General features: G+C 25.3%; 1 protein-coding gene across 1 annotated transcript; it reads right to left on the bottom strand.

The window, feature by feature from the left end:
- Positions 1-551: 551 nt before the first annotated feature.
- On the bottom strand, positions 552-16,165 carry LOC113552443. The gene is made up of 16 exons (XM_026955322.1): positions 15,852-16,165; positions 15,098-15,288; positions 13,611-13,697; positions 13,320-13,470; positions 12,814-13,202; positions 12,588-12,744; positions 12,324-12,502; positions 11,944-12,209; positions 11,306-11,517; positions 6,142-6,194; positions 5,728-5,872; positions 2,532-2,920; positions 2,060-2,231; positions 1,583-1,761; positions 1,190-1,455; positions 552-1,115 (listed from the first exon to the last, which is right to left on the bottom strand). The coding sequence occupies exons 3-16, from the start codon at positions 13,659-13,661 to the stop codon at positions 899-901; spliced, it is 2,826 nt and encodes a 941-aa protein (XP_026811123.1). The 5' UTR covers positions 13,662-13,697; positions 15,098-15,288; positions 15,852-16,165; the 3' UTR covers positions 552-898.
- Between the last annotated feature and the right edge of the window lie 4,805 nt (positions 16,166-20,970).

Raw genomic sequence — 20,970 nt, forward strand, 5'->3', positions numbered from 1 at the left:
TATATTGTATTTATGTAAATACATATAGTGACTAATAACCATTACATGTAGTTTGATAAGAATAATAAGAGACAACTGACAATAAAAATGATTTATAAATAAAAGTAAACTTCTTTATTTACATTTTTTGTACAGGAAACTAAACTAATATAAATAAAATATAAACAGTAAATTATAATTACACAAAACATTTAATAACTTTATTACAATATTATGGTATGAATAAACCTAGATAAATTAACCATATTTTCAGAAATATTTAACAAGAAATTATAGTAGTTAAGCGTTAAACTATTGTTTTTTTTACAAACAATTTTATACTAAGCATGAAGAATACTATTATATTAGTTTATAATATTATATTAATAAAAATAAATATTTCAAAGTTAATACAAGAAATTGAGACCAATGTAAATTATAGTTACATAATAATAAATAGTAATAAACATTTAGGTCTATCCAGAAAATATGCGTTGAATAATAAACATATTGCTTATACAAGAATGTGTAAGTAATTATTTATTTATGCACTAAATTAAATGTTTTTTCTCATCATATATGTTAACAAGATATTATAGATATTATTTATTATTATAGATATTATATTTTATGAGTTTTTAACTGCGTATAATGAATAAATAATAACTTAATTCCTATAAACTTGATTAAGATGATTTATTAAGAATTCAATTTAATTTCAACATTAGGTCTAAATCACTCAAGCATAAACACCAACGCTGCAGAGATCACGATCTCCTACAACAAACGTAAATGTAGTTGGTTTGAATATAGCGTTGTCTAGTGCCTTTTACTTTGCTTCTATTTTCAATTACCTTTTTTTATCGAGTTTATTAATGAAGTACATTTCATTCGTATTTAAATAATGATAACAGACATTTTATTTGAAAAATTCAGATATTTCTTGTAATGTTTTGTTTTCAGTTTCTGGCAGATAAAAATAGAAATATACAGTACCAAATAAACCCGAAATTCCAAATAAAGTAAAAGTATTATAAAAATTCACAAAGTTGGACAATTCGAGATAATACTTGATCATGAAGAAAGAAATTAAGTAACCCAGTGCTGAACCTGCGCTGCAGGTAATGTTTCTACTCCTAAAATTGATTAAAAACAATTAAAGGTTTTGAATTAAAATCAAAAAAAAACTTTTTTTACTTTGCTCACTCACTTCATTGGAAATATTTCGGTTAGAAGTACCCATGAGATAGGCATTATCCCAATCGATGACATGAAAGTAGTAGTAAGAAAGAGTATTAACACCAACCAAGAAGTAGTAGGTTTTGAGTTTGTCCAATACACACCTATTAATCCGATTAATATGTAACAAATTGAACAAATTAATAGCGTCGTAAATGTGAGAAATCGTTTGCCGAGTTTATTTATCAAGAATATTGTTATTATTCCACCAATTGTTGATAAAAACACCGAAAACGCCTATAATTGTAAATAATTAAAATATATTATAAAAATAATTAATAATATACATCACCAAAATGACAGCTGAGATGGTCGTCATGTTTTTATAATATGTTAAACAACACACCTAATGATAGGTACTTACTAATGTAAACTCGACGTTAACGGGTGCACCGAATTTAGTAAATACTGATACTAGATATGGTCCGTACTGTACTCCAGACAATAAATTTGCGAAAAAAATATAAACCAAAAACAGACGGAATGGTCTGTAAACTTCAGGCCGAAAGAGTTGTCCCCAAGAACTTGTTACATCTTTCTTGTCTAGAAAAAAATAATATAAATACATATTATAATGCATACCTCATACCTGTATCATTTAATCACTCAAACGGAAAAAAAAATCAAAAATTACTAGCGTTTCTTGAGTTGAAGAAAATCATTTTTTGGATACTAAATTTTCTTAAATTTAATGTTAAACGAGAATTAATTAGACTTATAAACCCGTTTATTATTTTTTCTTTGCGAGTGAATTGACTGCCCGATTTAATTATTTGCACATACACTTATCTCGTGCCGGTTTTCACACTAGATATAATAATTATTAAAAAAAGGTACCTACCTGTCTCGATGTCATCATCATCGTATATCACAGAAGACGTATAAGCTATCATTTCTTTGAACTCTTTGCTTGAACCCGTTTCTTGCGACGGCCATCCCCTTAATTTGCCAAGCGTTTGCTGTGCCTTTAAAGATTCACCTTTGGTCAACAACCACATTGGAGATTGTGGCGTCTAAAATATAAGATTATATATATTGCTTAACAACAATATGATTATTACTATAGTGAAAAATAATAATTTTGCTCTTGGAAAAATTATTAAAAAAATTATTATAAAACATATTTACTTGACTTTATATCATAATATACGCATAATAATTAATAAATATTAAAACCCAAATTTTTCAAACCTTTTTTAAATTTACCAAAACTGATGGTAATAATATATTTTTTTGTTTTATCAAAGGGAATCTATTCAGCCTATTCAGGTTATATTAAACACAATCGTAATATTATTAAATATTCATCTAACCATAAACAATATAGCGGCGGTCGTGATTGGAACGGACATGGCAATGAGCACCGTTAGTCTCCATTCCAATGTGATCGCATATATCAACGTAAACAATAACGATCCCACGTAGAAGAAAACGTTCGTCGCCGACATCAGCGCGCCCCTCAGCTTCGGCTCGCACACCTCACCGATGTAGGCGGAAGATGGCCCACCTGAGTAACCGACGCTAAGCCCCATCAGCATCGAGCATGCATACAATGTCCCAATGCTGTTGGCGTAGAAGAACATGATCTGCGACGCTATGAACGGTATGTTGGTTATTATCATGCACGTCTTGTGACCGAACCGGTCCAGCGTTAACGAAGATAGTGCGCTGCCCAAGGGTGTAAACAAGAAAAGAAGACTACCTGTAAAGATATCGATAATACTATTTTATAATCAATGATACTACATACCAGTGTTTTCAGTGGACCAGACGGAAACAGTTGCGGAAGAACCTGTATTATTGCGGTGGGGGACTTTAGGGGTCAGTGTCGTATTTACGGGGGAGTTCCTGGGTTAAACCCCCACTCTCAGAACAATAAAAAAACATGGATCCATGCACCAACTCGTCGTAGAAGTTTTTAATTAAAATACCTAACCAATATGTGTGTACAGAGTTGTCGATAAACAAATATTATAAAAATATTGTCCACAATCCACAAAAACTATGATAATAGAGCGCCGGTGACTGATGTCGACACATAGTCGATCGAGCAGAAATTCGTTGCGGCACGACAATATTTTTTAAGTTATAAATCAATATTGTTTGTATTCATTTTATATCTTTATTCCTAGTTTTAAAATAATATGAATCAAATAAGCTTTATCATATGATTTTTAAAAAATTTAATATATTAAGAATACATTTCTGAGTGAAATTGGATGTTGAGTACTCTATTAACTAGCTATTTATTGTAAGTATGTCGATTGACCAAAATTATAATACATATAGCTTAGCGTTAATCCTCGAATGGATTTTTATTATAGAAAATGTTATCACATTATAAAATAAAATTGATATTACACATGCATACTGAACACTACACTTTATTAAATCCCATTATAAACTGTAAACCCGCTAAATATTAATGAACATAGAAAAAAATTATATACACACGTTTCAATTTATAAATACAATAAACTAAGTGACGATAATCCACAATAATAATAATTAATAGGTACTTTACACTACTACACATTTATACATTTTAAGAATCATCATATTATAGCGTGTTAGTATGTGACTTTTTCCACAGAGATTTAACTAAAAAAAAAAAAAAGGATTTAAATACACTTACATACATTACACTATATAAATACAATTTGTTTTAAATAACACCATGACAATTTTAGTGGTACATAATATAATAACTGTCTACCCCAAAAAAGAACTTATGAACTTGTAAATAATATAGATGACATGATGTAGGTACATCTTATTTAACCATCGAAAAATCAGTAAAGTGTTTCTTTGAACAATATGTGTCGAGCTTGAAAATATTCGTACAAGACTCGTTCCACCGAAATTTAGTGTAATCATATTACATATCATTAATGGCACTTGGGGGACAAAGATGCGAAAATGACTCAATTGAGATTCAAACAATAAAATGAGTGCACAACATACGTGTAGAAATTAAAAGCCTACCTGACTAATAAGTATTAACAGAAAATATCACTGTTACTTTCTAGTATCTAGTGTAGTGTTTATACCGTTTCCAATGTGCGAACCACAATCGACGTATTTATACTACGGTTGAAGTGATAGACTTTATACCATAGTTCATATAGTTAACATTAAGTCAAGTTCCATTACACCGTGTATTTTTAACTTTTTTTAAAAACGTTAAATAAAATTTAAATATGAAATACTGGTTGTCCGGGCGATTGTAAACAATGTAAACTCTCCCGATGGTAAACTCTCTCGGGTTTACTCCAGTACTACCTGACGAAATTGTGTAAACTCTCCCAGGTCTTCAATACTACTAATTTAATTTAATAAAAATAATAAAATAAATCTAATATACATTTATGTTTCGTTTAACTATTTTAGTACTTTTTATTCTTATTTATCATTATCTTATCCATATAATTTATATTAAATAACTTTATATACTCTCTATATTATTATGCTAATGCATTCTACATATTTAGTACATGTATATTATTTATATTGTTTTATCTTGCTTATGTACATTAATTGTCGAGCCGTAATAATTATGTACTAATGGCTAATAAAAAAAATAATTAAAAAAAATGTTTCGTTTAAAAATAGTCAATCATATAATAATAATATAAATGAATGCTTTTAGCTGCTATGATATTATAGACAAATCCCAATAAAAAATCAAAAAAATCATAAAATAAATCAAATATACAAAATAAATAGAAAATATATAATAAAATAAAAAATTTGAAATTTAATTTTTTGATAATAGAAAAGAAACACTTAGATTTAAAAAAACGTATGGTATCTATTTTTTTGTCTTTATATTCTATAATATTTTTTGAGATATAGTTTTTTCTTTATTTTTTTTTTTTTTGTATTACTGTTTTTTACCTGTTTTGTTTAGTCTATTACAACTTTGAATTTTAATATATATTTCAGTTTAAAAATCTGTTAAGGCATTAATAATTACAAATAAAGATGGATGAGTACTAGAGAAATGTGAATGAAACGATTCACAAGCGTTTATTGTTTTTGAAGTTGATGATGATGCTGAAGCCCACATTGTTGTGAGATTTTACATATTTCCTACGGGTAACTATAATTTTGACTTGGGAGAATTTACTATTTTTAAAAATCGAGAGAGTTTACCACTGTCTTTGCCTCTGCGAGTCTTTAAATAAAACATGATTATGATGTCTTAATTATTTCAGGAGATATCGCAATGGGTAAATACTCACGGGACACCCTGTAAATGCGAGCCTCATGACTTTCGGTTTGATGAAACATATCCCATCCGTTACCGAGGATTTCAGACCCAAAGTTGTGTGTCAAGGTAATAAGACTCACATGCATCAATCATCGATTTATAATATTATTTATACTTCACGGGTTTTTCGTACTAAAACGGGCGATAGCCCTGAGACCATTATTATGAATTTATGTAATTAGCATGTTTAAGGTTATTAAATCCAAACAATTTCGTATAAGAATACGTCATCTTACCAAACCAAGACGCTTGTTCATCCGTTAAAGGTTGCAAACCGTTTTTGTTCTTATTGCTCGCTAACGCTCCAATAATTACTGTAGAACATGTGAGTTCTATGCCGATACCGATCTGTATGAAACACGGACCAGCCAGTGCCAAGCTCTGCAATGCAATAGAACACCGAGTTTAATTTTGGAATACAATCTTAAAAAAATTACATATGTATAGCAATAATATTATTATTTATTATATATTAAATAATATTGCAATACTAACACGTTGTATTTTTGTACAAATGATTATATATCTGTATGACTTTATTAACTGTATGAATGTAGGTGTAGTATATACTCATATAATAATGTTACTGTATATTTAAATTAATTGCATTGTAGTAATATATAATTTATAAATATTAAACGATAACTTACTTGAGCGAGAATGGATTTAAAGCTGTATTTATAGTTAATATTGGACTCCATTTCTTTTTTCAAAGCAGTCATATTTTAAGTTTTCTGTAAAGTTATATAAGTCTGAAAGAATTAATTTCCAATCAAACTTATAATAATTGCTGTATTGATATTGATTTAAAACTAAAAAAAAAAAAATAATATCACACTATAACCACACAGGTAAAAATAAAAATTAAAAATACCTGATGCCTCTTAAAGGCTAAAATTATAAACATATTTAAAACAATCACTTCTTTTAACTACAAATTAATGGAAACATTAGAAACCACTGTTTTCAATCCATAATCTACGAAATGAACCTTTGTACGTTTTTATAATACTAAATATAGTGTTAACCAATATAAAAATATTCCATCAAAACTTTCTTATACCTTAATTAAATTGTTTCTTTATATGATAAAACAGCATCTTAAAACAAGTTTTGTTACTGCTTTTAAAATTATAATAATTATATATAATTTCTCAACATCAATTCAAATCTACAATTATAAAGTATTTCCAAAATATATACATGATGAATGGATATAAATGGATTAATTTTAATCCTTACCTATATTATTAAAATATATGGATTCGTCCTTAACTGGTATTTTAACAAAACAAATAAAATAAAATATTTTTCTATAATATTTTCTTTCAGTAAAGGCATTGATTTAAATATAAAATTATCACAACAAATTCGACGAATCACGGATATAATATTAAATTAAATATAAATAAGTAAAATCGTTTCTAATGAGTAACTTATGTATTTTACATTTTTACTAAGTAAAATCTTTAACTTAAGTATAACTAAAGGAAGTCCAAAATAATTTTTTATTATATAAGTAATTACAATTTTTAAATAATTCAATTATATTTACTCACTCGTAAAAATAAAGTAAAATAGTTATTACTTTAAATTTAAGAATTAGTTACTAGAATAAAATATATAATACATGAAATTATATTTATATTTACCCTTTCACTTATAATTAATGTTTTTCTTTTAATAGTACCTAAAAACCATAATCAAACTAAGTTATCATATTGATTTTAAATAAACACTATTAAATACAAAAAATATTATACTTTCGAATTTTTAATGTTTAAGAATATTTGTAAGAAAATAATATCGTCAAACAAAAACGTAAACCTTCTAAGTTTATTCTTTTGTGTAATTGCATCAGTTTATGTGCATGTGATTATCACTCAATTTACACTGATTTAATAACAGGTAGATACACATTATTTCACAATAATTATTATTAAGTGTTTTAGACGGTAAAATCTTATCGTAATATATATATATTATATTTTAAATGTTTATATTTGTTAATTAGATTAATATCGTTAAAATTTTATTTTTGATATTCAAGTATTTATTGTTGATATCTCACATAATTTTAAACTTGTGTAAAATAAATACTAAATTTCAACACAGGTACCTATATTTAATTAAAATCAGTTAAGAAACTATCGAGTTATATAAAAACACTACTTATCTTATTTGTTAATACAGTAGAAAATTTGGTTTTTGTATTCAATGAAATACAAAAATACATTAATACGTACCTACCTATCTTAAGTTAAAAACAGCTATTTAAGATACCGCTTTCATTAATTATTGAATATTATAGACTACAACTTAATATTTACTATATAATACAGTAAGTATGGTTTAAGTCTTTATATACAAATAAACAAACATTAAGACATCAATAAAATATTTCTTAAGAAGATAATAAATTATTTTTATTCTTTATATTTATCTTTCTATTTAGTTTATGTTAATTAAACTGAAATCTTAAAAAAAAAATGAAAATAAAATTGTACTTAAAAACTACAAACATTTTACTAATAATCTTTTGAAATAAACCACCTAATAATGTAATTATTAAATCATTGATTATAAATTCAAGTCTATATGTTTATAAACACAATAGTAGTTAATGCTTATAGAAACCAATGAAAGAAAAACTAATAAAAGCCAACTTAAATAAACATGAATTTTGATTACTTTTATTGATATTTAATATTTAAATAGTTGTATAACCATTTATCGATAAATTGTAATAATTTACTGTAATTATGTGACGTCATGTAAGGTGATACTCAAATGACATCAATGTAAACATCTAAAGATTAATGTAATATTAGTATATTATAGATAAATGATATAATTTTAGAATATAAAATGATTATTCTTTTCGACTACCTACTTATACCTATATGCGATCATACCTAGATACATCAATATAGAAAATGATGGGTTAATTTTTGAAAAATCGAATTAAATAGAAATTGGTGTTAAATAATGTTTTTTAAATACATAGTACAATTTATAAAATTGTGTAGGCAACTTGTTTTAATTCAATAATTTATGTAATTAAATAATATTTAATATCGATCTATCTGAATCTAATGTTGAAAATACCTGTTTCTTATAAAAAGATGCAAGTTTAATTTTAAATTTGAAAACTGAAAGGACTAAAAATCTGGAAATCAATAAAAAATATTATTTCTGTATTTCCTATCTGCTCTAGAAAAATCTATTTCAATCTATGTTTTAACAGGACAAACATATTTTGTATTACCTTAAAAAAAATATATTCCGTATATGATGGAACTAATTTTGATTTGATAAAGATAGTGTTCACTGTTAAGTATACTAAAAAAAATTTAAGTATAGGTAAGTATAAAATTTTCAGAAAAATATACTAATTTTATATTAGTTTTGTTTTGCATAATCGATAGGAAGATATATACAAACAGATTAATTTACGATAATAGTAATATAATTTAAAACTATATTATATCGGATTAGTTGGGTACATACATTTTCACGAAAAAAATTCATCAAAATATCGTAAAAAATGTTTTTAAAACAACTTTATTATTATTGGTAAGTACCAGTATTGGACGACTAAATTGTTTTCAAATTGTCGATGGAATATGTTTGGAATAATTTTAGAGAACAAAATAAAATTGAGTTAGCATATTATACAGTCATCTGCAGATTACAATGATTAATGACAAAAAACTGAAAAAACATTGAAAATTTCCATTTTAAAAGTAATGTTGAACTTACTAATTGAAGAATGTTTTCATGAGTAAAATGCTGCATTTTGCAATTATAGTGCTACGTAATTATCTATACTTATAAACTAGCATAATTATCTTGAGCCCTCGGCTAATATTAGCTGCATAATGGATATACATAGGCGCAAATAGGGGGGTTTTAGGGGCTAAACCCTCCAAACATTTTCTACACTTTTTTTAAGCTTTATCAGTATTATTATAGTGAATGATATAAAATTCGTTTTAAGATTATGTAATTCGCAAATGCACAAATCTTATTTTTATTATTATTATTGTACATTGTAGACTTGTAATCTACACCATAGTACTTACCAAGAACTAAAAATACTAAGTCATCTTATTACGGAGTCTATGCCCTATGGTTGCAGGTTTGCAGCTCATATATTGATATACTATTTGGCTATTAATTATTATACATTTATACGCTTATACAGGCTATAATAAGTATACAGTAGTATAATACTATATTACTATAATAACAGGTATATTGTGTATATACCTATATGTTGTATTAAAACATTTTTTAGGTGTTAATTACTTGTATAAATGCTTCATTCAGTATCTAGGGTTTTAGCCCCCCCCCCTAAATCTCAAACGCTATTTGCGCCTACGTGCATATACTTTCCGGAAATAGTAGGTCGACATCCTTGCGTGCCGATCGTCGCAAATAAATGCTTGACGTACGTTTGCAGTCAGCAGGCGTTCAATGGAGTTATTAATCTCCCGCCGATTGTACACCAGAAGTAATGTATTATGTAGAGCTCGTGTCTGGCCGGTGACGTGTACAGGTTGCAACAATACACAACAATGTGCTCATGTGCAAACTCACTCAATCGATTTGTTCTCAATGACCATAAACCCGTATTCGGTAATAACGATAAGTGGTTATTATATCGTAATGGTTGTTATGCGCATAACAAAATGTCCAATGTTGTGAAAAGCTATGGTGGAACACAAATTAGATTACTAATGCAAACTAGGTGATTCATAACCATAAGCAAAAATCAATGAAGGAAGTGCCAGCAGAATAAAAAGGAATGAACCGACAAGAATAAACACCGTCGACGTTGAGAATTTTCCTAGCGTCTAGTGTCTCTATGAAATGTTGGGGTCTTTCGAACGCTGTGGGAGTCATTGCATTACCGACGTTATAGATAAGATAAGTCTACACAAATTACACTCCAGACAGTAGTTAAGAGCTCAATAACATTTTTCTGTAAATATCGCAAAAATATACAAATATATTTATAATAGGTACCTATAAATAAATAATATTTTAAAATAAATCAAAAATATTATAGTAATATTGTGTATAGTAAAATTCATAATAATGTAAAAAAAAAGTATAAGTTCCAACGATTAATGTTATAACAAAAAAATTAACATATCATTATTTATTGACTGGGAAAATGATTTTGTCCAAATTGGAAATTAAAATGTCTAAAAAAATTGTTGTTTATAATCTGTTTGTAAATCTTAGTTATAAAAACAAATATTTTTATGAATTTTTACATACAAAATAATTTAATAATTTTCGTGATTTTAATGAAATTTGATACATTTCTAACTTTAAACGCTTATAAAAAATATGGTTACTTTAGATTTCTGTACTTTTTAAATAAAAACTTATGTGGAGGTTTGAATTAAATTTTCAAATAATTTGTAATAGATGTTAAAAAAAAAAATAACAAAAAAATGTTTTAATTCAAAATAGTCAAAATATTTTGATACTTTGATCATAAAAAAACGACAACATAAACATTTGATAAACATTTTAAGTAACTAAGGGTATTAGTTTTTTTTTATTTAAAAAAACAAAATCAATTATGTCAAAAATAAGTTCAATTAATTTTTAAATTTTACCTGTGTTATATAAACACTAGATTCAAATTTTATATTCAAAACCACATGTATTTTTTGAAAATTGTGGCATTTTATCAACAACTTTTCAAGTATTCTTACGAAAAAAAAACTTTTATGATAAAATCAATACATTCATCACATAGAAAATATCCTGTATTTTTAACTGTTAAATTTTATTTAAAAAATTCAGTAATTTCTTGTAATGTTTTGTTTTCAGTTTCTGGTAAACAAAAATAGAAATATGTACATCCAAATAAACCAAAAATACCGCACATAGTAAATACATTATAAAATTCCATTAAAATTGAAAAATTTGGATAATATTTTGTCATAAAGAACGTCATCACATAGAATAATGCTGAAGATATGTTGCACAAAATGTTTCTAGACCTGAAATTAAAATCAAAAATATAGTTTATTATAGTTCAGTGATTTATATTATTACAAGTAAAATAATTATTACAATTGGTCAAGAACATAATGTAAAAAAGTAATAAATTAGTAAAGCTCATAGTTAAAACCTTTTATATATATTTTAATGTACTTCTTTAAATTTAATCATTATTAGGAAATTAATTTATTACATATTCAACATAAGATTTGGTTAAATTATAGTTATTATAGTTTTAAAAAAATTTTTGAACTTGTGTATTATTATCTGTAAAGAATCAGTTTAAAAGTTTACTAAAGTATATTAATACACTCTTGAGAATTATATTTGAAATTCTGAGTTTTTCTGTAACTGTATACTATTATGAAACTAACAAATTTAAATAATATTTTATTTAAAATACATAAATTTCAAATATTACTCACTTTGCAGGAAATATTTCGGTGATAAGTATCCATGAGATTGGTATTATTCCAGATGATGAAATTAAAACAGTAGTAAGATAAAGTACAAGTATAATCCAAGAGGTTATTGATTCTGCGTTTTTCCAATAAATACCAACTAATCCAATGAGTATATAACATATGGAGCAAATCGATAACGTAAATAATGTAAGAAATCGTTTCCCTAATTTAGGCATTAGAAAAACTGAGTTTAAACTTCCTATTATAGAAAGAAACATAGCAAACGACTGTAAGTATAATTAAAAACATTTAAAAATTAATAAATATATTTAACTAATCTTATCGAATTATACCAGGATAAAATGACTCAAACAACATAGACTAGTTTGTTTATAACTTACTATTGTCCATTCGACGTTAACAGGTGCACCAAATTTATTAAACACTGATACTAAGTATGGTACTAATGGTGATCCGGACAATAAAATCTTGAAGAGGAAGTACATCATCGATAGACAAAAAGGTCTTAGTACTGCAGGTTCAAAGAATTGTTTCCATGTATTTGTATTTTCCTTATGGTCTATAAAAATGTGATGACTTGTTAAATTTATTATTTAATAAAATAGAACAAAATAATCTATATAACAACAAATTAATAACATTACGCGGTTCGTCATTGTTAGAGGGCATATTGTATCTGACCATTTCTTGAAATTCGTTTTCACACTTGTCATACGAAACTTTTCCTCTCAATTTGCTGAGGTTTCGATGTGCTTTTGAATGTTTTCCTTTGGCTAATAACCACATAGGAGAATCTGGAGTCTAAAACATATTGGTTTTTTGGTTGTTCATTAATAAGAGGTAAGCAATACCAATCGAGTATCTGATTACCATTAATAATATAATAACGGTTATAATTGGAAACACCGCAGACATTATCACCGTCAATCTCCACTGCTTAGTAATACTATACAACATTGTCAATATAATGGTTCCCACATAGTAAAATATGGTCAATGTCGAAGTCAAGCTACCTCTTAATTTTGGTTCGCACACTTCACCAAGATACCCAAGAATTGGGGCGCTCAGAAACCCTATGCTCAATGCCATTAGCATTGAACAAACATACAACATCTCCACATTTTTAACAAAATACAACATAATCTGAGCTAATAGGCATGGTATATTTGCCAGTATCATGCATTTCTTGTGACCAAGTCGGTCCAGTAAAAGTAAGGATAAAAGATTTCCCAGAGGTATGAACAAATATGACAAACTACCTGGAATCGTATTAAATATTTAACAATTTAAAGATTGAATATACTTACTTATGATTTAGATAATAACAAAAAATAGATTTTGTAAAGTTATTTTTAATATGGAGTTGATATACATACCAAACCAAGATGCTTCTTCGCTTGTTATTGTCAAAAATTCATTTTCATCTCTAGATGCATTATTTTCCAAGGCACCTATAACTATAGTGGATGTTAAAACTTGCATGCCGTTTACAATTTCTAATAACCATGTTCCTGATATTGCCCAGCACTATAATCATAAATGGTATATCATATAAATAATACATATTGTCATACTTAATCAATTATTTCATAACATGATATCTGTCTACTATTTTCTTCAAATCACTAAACTCAAGAGCATTATTTGAATAAATTAAAAAAAATTACTTGAGCTAATGTTGATTTGATTCCATATTTATAACTATTACTTTTTTCCATATTGTTGAAAGTTATCCTTTAGTATCCTTTAGCTCTCTATGAATTAATAATAATAATAAATTAGAAAAAAAAAAAAATTTATTGTAAAATATTTTAATGGTAAGTAGTAGTTACGTTAATGTGTTTGTTAGCTATAAAATTTAATACTTTTGTATCAATGAAATTTTAAATTAATTAAAATTGAAAACCCTTTAATAATTGATCATAATATAGTATTTTAAGTAATTTAAAGTCAACTGATTAGAACAAGAATATGCAAATCTGTAGTACTAAAAAAAAAACTTTGTTGCACATGAAAAATAAAAATATTATATCATATTTTATTTTTAATAATTAATTATGTGACCATAATGTGAATAAATTTTCATTTTTCTGTAGATTAAGAAACAATTAACATGAAATTTAGCGTGATGGGACAGTAGGCAGTTTAATAAAAATACAGGGAATAAGATTTTGAAAAAATGGAATACTATTCCAGAAATTTATTACACATTAAAGTAACATTGTCTTTATACGTGCCAACATAATTTTTAATTTTTTCTTCAGCTTATTCATATGAGTCAATTTTTTTGGATTTGGTTATTTTATATTAAAATTATAAATTTATTTATTGTTTCTCAATATTTTAAACTATTTTATTTAGGCTATTTTTCATCAGATTCAGTGTATTCGTGTAGATGAGAAAATACTATTCAGTAGTTTATAATTTGAAACAAGAGAAACAAGACTTATTTCACTAGGAACTAAGACAGATTTTGTGGTTAAAATTATATTATATTGTTAATTAATAGTATATTGGTTCTCGTGTTAAATATTAAAAATATAATTAATTAGTCTTTAAAATAGAATTATTAATTGAAAATAATATTGCTTAAAATAAACTTAGCTAAGTACTAAATATGTATTATAACATGTTAAATCGAATACGTGAGTATTATTAAACTAATTGAACTGATTTGAACGTATTTTGATACATGTAATTTTTTACACACATTAGGTGTTTAATTGTTAATACCATGACAAAATTAATCTATTAATACTACATTACTATTTTTTTTATCAATTATGGCGTAATTAAATGCCACAAGTATTATTATATACTTCGTTAATAAATGGTTAATGGGCATCACGCCTATCTCAATGTTAGTATAGGTCCGGTCGGCGGAATTGGCATGCACGGTAGCAACACGGTACAAAATGAGAAATATGGTGAATATTATTGATGACCATATAGGTATTGCACCTTCGGCAATAACGATAAATGATTATTTTATTAATATCGTAATATTTGTTATGCGCATAATGATAGCAAGTGTCGGGATGAACTAAAACGGCAAATATTGGGTTAATAATGTAAAACTAGTTGATTATCAATCATAACAAATCATGGAAGCACCAGCGAAATAAAAAAGGTATAAACCGTTAAGAATTATCACCGCTGACGAAAAATTCAACCGAAGATCGATGCCAGACGTTTCCGCGCTTGGTTAGGATTTTCCGAGCACGAGTGCTCGGTAGCGTTTTCGACGTAATAGACAAGACCGCGCCTTAAGTACAAATATGAAGCGCAAATCCAGCCAGATATGTGCGTGCTTGTGCTTCTCTGCAAGGACAAACAGCTACTAACCTACAATCGGAAATTAATTAACTTGACCGTATAAATGATAACCTACTCAGAAATCAGATGCTCACTGAAACAATATGTTTTGTAAAAATTAAATTTGAAATTAACTATTATTAAACATAATATTATAATGATATAATACTCGAAGTAGCTATTGGAAAGTGTTCTTTATAATTTTTAGCTAGGTAGAAATATCTCTATAAAATTATTTTACACATTGTATGCAAGTTTCATTGTAATACGTATTTTAATAAATGTGAAAATTACACGCCTATTTAAATTGACTGTCCAAACTGATTTATTGTAAATATTATAAGGATATTTTTGATGAAATAATTTACTGGTCAGAAAATATAAATGTCCTGTTTGTAAGATGAGGTTTTTAAGTATTCGTAAATACATAGGTAGATTTTAAAAACGGATGCAATACCTTACTCATGAAGTCGTGATTAAAACAATAAATTGTTAATTTAACTACTGATTAATCATTAATATGAAAAATATTATTAATTTATCTTTGAAATAGAATTTTTAATTAAAAATAATATTGTCTAAAATAAACTTACTACCATAACTTGTGGTAACTATGCCCGGTAGGTGACTTTGGCCCACCGTTGGAATTTTGAATACCTCAGTATAGTGTGATAAGGCATGTGACTATTATCAAAATGTTGTGTTGGTTTCCTTTAGTTGACTACACTGGTAACCGAATATGACAACAGTTTTTGCCGTTATCACTAGGTTTTGTAGAAAACTGTATTGTAATGTTGTATATATAACAAAATATTATTTCATATACTGAGCGAGAGTCAAGAAATGCCGATTCAACAAAAATTAATAATTAAATTGTCGACGGCGACGACAATTACGGAGCGATCGGGGGCAGTCGTGGTGTGTTACGGCTGACAACTGTTTTATTTTAATATCTTTAATTATTTCGTTGTGCTATTATCTATTTATTTTATTTCGATTAGAAAAAAAAAAAATGTAAAAATAGGATTAAGTAGAATAAATTAACAATTATTTTATAAGAGGGGTTAAAATATATTAATAATAAAAAAAAAAATTAACCAATAATCTTAAGAAAAAAAAATGTAAAATAGAATTAAGTAGGGCCACTAACCATTATGCTTAGAAAAAAATACATTGTAATGTATATATAAAATTATATATATAATTATATGCATATAATTTAATTAGAATAACTAATAATTCATTTTAAGGAACACATAATACATAAGAAAAATGTCAGATAGAATAAAAAAAAAAATGTTTTAAATTAACTATCCATAATAAATAAAATTAAAATAATCAACTCAAATTAAATAAAAAATATCTATACATACCAATAAAATAGAATATTATAGTAATTATCACACAAACTATGATTACTATTAAAGCACCTCTGTTATTGTAAGTAAATAAAAAAAAAAAAACATCCGGCCATTCTTACAGATGGATAAAAAGGAAACCATTACAAAACTTGCAAAGAAGATCAAGAGTGTCCAGTTCAACATAAATCGACTACAACAAGGAAAAGAAGTATACAACAGAAACAAGATCAGGAGAGCTCGGAAAAATAAGACCATAGAATCTACAGAACAACCAGAAATAAATAAAAATATTAATAAAACTTGAAACTTGATATAAGTTTGATTGTAGTACATGTTTTAATAAATGTGAAAATTACGTACTAATTTAAATTGACTGTCCAATCTGATTTATAGAAAATATTATAGAGATATTTTTGATGAAATAATTTACTGATCAGAAAATATAAATTTCCTGTTTGTAAGATGAGTTTTTCAAGATATTATATAATGACACTATACCTTTCTTCTGATTAAAATGATAAATTATTAATTTAACTACTCATTAATCATTAATGTGAAAAAGGTTATTAATTGATCTTCGAAATAAAATTTTAAGAGAAAATAATATTGTCTAAAATTAACTTACTACATTTTAAATATAATATGTTGAAATTAATCGGTTTTCATGAAAAACATTAAATTTATACTGAATCAAAATGAATAGTGTTATGTTGTTTAAATGTTTTTTGATTCATGTAATTAATTTGTTATCATTAAGTGTTTAATTTTTTATACTACTTTTTATCAGTTACCACACGAATAAACATATTTTACCATTTTTTTTAAAACTATTATAAGCACATTTAAAATTATGACATTAATATGTAGTCAATGTTATATGTCTAATATATAACAACAAATGTTTGGAAATATTAAAAAAAACATTAAATAATAGAGAATACAATTATTTTAATAAATGTGATTAAAATTATTTTGTATGTACTTATTTGAAAATTAACCAATTTAATTTAAATGTATATATATAAATAAATACATGTTATTTTTTGAGTGTATTAATATTTGTCAATATTATCGTATGAGATAATAAAAGTAGAGCGTGCTCAAAATTTTAATAGCCTAAAAGCTCCCTAAATATTAAATGATAAAGACTATGTTTAATATTATATTTTATCGCTTTAATGACACTAGTAATTTTATTACCTCACCTTTCTTATTTCTTATATAAATATGTAAATTGACAATAAACGTTAATTCCAATTATTATAGTCACCACTTCATTGTGATAATAAAAATTTGTTTTTAATTAATGAAAATTATTTTATAACTTATACCTATAGGTAAAGTATAATGTTTCGTAATACTTTTAAACACTAAGCTTATAAATTAACGCTAAGTATGCTTCAAATATAATTATTATTTGTTAATTGTGTTTTATTTTTATTATTTCTGTAGTTTAAGTGTTGAGAGAAGTAAACAATATATTGATTCCATAGTGAAGTTTAATTTTTTGAAATTATACTATAAAATAGAAATAGAAATTAACAACTATTGAAAGCAAGTAATGTATGTCCTTCCTAAATCCTTTGCTATTGTAATAAAAATATGTTTTAATTTAATTTATTTATTCGTAGTTAATTTTACATCCTATATTTGTTTTGATACTGTGCTTTATAATTATAATTTTTATTTTTAACTAGTGTGATTTTATGTTATTGGTATTTATCTATATTGTGTCAATGACCTTAGATAAAATGATTGAAATAAGTTGATTATCATCTAATAATAAGTTACGAATTATAAAATTTATTATTTAATACGTGTTAGTAAAATAAAAAAGTAAAATTTAAATGATAAAAAGTTTTGTTTATCTCATGATTTTTATGTATTTTACAAAATTCTAACTTTAAACAATTATAAAAAAACATTGTTTCTATAGATTTTTATTGGTTTTTAATTAAACTAACTTATGAATAGTTTTATATTAAACTTTCAAAAAATTTATAAAAGACATTAAAAAAAAAAAAAAAAAACTAAAAAATGTTTAAATTAAAAATAGTCAAAATATTTTGATAATTTTATCAGAAAAAAAATGAAAATAATATAAACATTTGATGAAAATTCTAAAATGGGTATTAGTTTTTGATGCAATGGTGTGTGTTTTTTTTAAATTTTTTTTTATATTTTATTTTTATTTTTGTGTCTGTCATCACGTTCTGGAATAGTAATAATGCTTTGATTTTTGGCTTCAACCCCTCTTTTAAAAGGAAAATTCATCTAGTTGGTACTTTGGAGGGTCAAAAGTAAAATATTTCCAGTAGTTTTCAAAAACGTCAGGAAAAAACTTGAAAAAATAACGGAAAAATTGAAATTTTTACGCATAACCACTTTTCGACAAAATCAATTTTTTGATTTTGCTATAACTCAAAAACGAATCATTGTAAATACTTTAAATTTTCACCAAATATTTAAATTAACGTTATCTATTTATTATATTTATATATAATTTTTTTAAACTATTTTTAAACCATTGAAATTTTTGATTTGTTTAAATTTTTTTTCTTGAAATGGCGATAAAAAAAAGTTGGCTTTCCCAAAAATCTTTAAAATTTAATACAAGGTTTATTATAATTTTTACTTATTGTAGTAAAAAAAAAAAAAATCAAAAATTGATAGTCACAGTTTTTGTTCATAAGCATTTAAAGTTCAAATGTTTACGAAATATATCAAAATTACGAAAATTTGCAAGGAATTTTAAAGTTTAAAATTTATAAAATTTTTGTGACTTATACCTAAGGTTAAAAAACCCAATACAAGGTTATCCATAAGTTTGTCTTCAAATAACTGTAAAAGAAAAATCCAGTGTCAATATTAAAAAATTGTATGAGCGTATGAAATCTATTCTTTTGTAGTTTTTGTGTTTTGTAGTTTAAATGTTTGATGTATATGATTAATTTATTATCATTAAGTGCTTTATTGTTTATACTGCCCTCTATCAGTTACTTTATATTTAAATATATTTTACTATTTTTGTCGACCTATTATGCACTTTTCCTAAATCATTTGCTATGTTATGTAAATTTATTATGAAAATAAAAATATGTTTTCATTGTATTTAATTTGTTTATTCGTAGCTTATATTTTACAACCTATATTTGTTTTGATATTCGGTATGCTTTGTTGATTATTTTTATTTTTAACCGATGTAATTTTATGTTATTGGTATTTATTTTGGCGTAACCGTTTTCCGCCAAAGGTTATATTTCGATTTCCGCCAAAAAAATTAATAAATAAATTAAGATATTTTTTGTGAACCTCTTACATTAGTTATATTCCACGTAATTTATTTATTTAAAAAATCATATATAAATTATTACAGATTAGCTGTAATGAATAGTTATATAGATTTTATTAACCTTATTTCCGTAAGAATATGCAGCTTATGGTGGAGAATTATTAATTATTATGATTACTACTAAGTTATATTATTATTATTTTATTGCAACTTTATTCCAGGATAATTGATTGGTTATTGTTCACCATATATCAGTCTGAGCAATGATATATCAATTTAAGCCATGGTCTGTGACAACGTAAACAAAAACTTTAAAAAAATGTTCTATAATGTCACAAAATATTGAAATTATATCAAGTAACCGTGGACATATTATACTTATATTCAAAAATTTTAAATTTATACATGCATATACATATAAAAACGGCATTACTCGGTAGAGGTGTTTCAATAAGCAGTGCATAGCTAAAATATTTACAAAAAACAATTGGCAGTATGATAAGATATAAATATTAGTTTATGATCAATATCTGTGAAACAAGGTGAGGCGTATACATTGTAATCATTACTATTTGATGGATTTAAAATCAGGGGCTCTCAAAAAAAACTTAAATAATTTATTATTTTTTTTGGTGCAAATCGGAATAATATAATCTTTGATAGATAACGGTCATGGTGATAACGGGCGAGGGTCATTTTGGTGGAAAACAAAAACCCCCGTTTATACTTAATTGTGTCAATGACCTAAGATAAAGAAATTTAAATAAGTAAATTATCATTTTATAATACTAAAAATTATAAAATATATTTAAATAATACATTTTAGATGTATTAAATTACGTCTTAAGGAAATAAAAAACAGCATTCAAAATATATATTGTACAGTAAATTTAGATGGCTTTAAATAATTTGGTCCTATTATGTATTATTTAGTATAATCATAGACATTTATTTAAAAAAAAATATTTTAAAATAAATAAAAAAAAAGTTTAAAAAAAGTTAAACTTGTTTTAATGTATACTCCTTAATGGATTCCAATGTATACACTTAAAACTTAAA

Source organism: Rhopalosiphum maidis, chromosome 2 (genome assembly GCF_003676215.2).
Source record: "Rhopalosiphum maidis isolate BTI-1 chromosome 2, ASM367621v3, whole genome shotgun sequence".
NCBI classification, from domain to species: Eukaryota; Metazoa; Arthropoda; class Insecta; order Hemiptera; family Aphididae; genus Rhopalosiphum; species Rhopalosiphum maidis.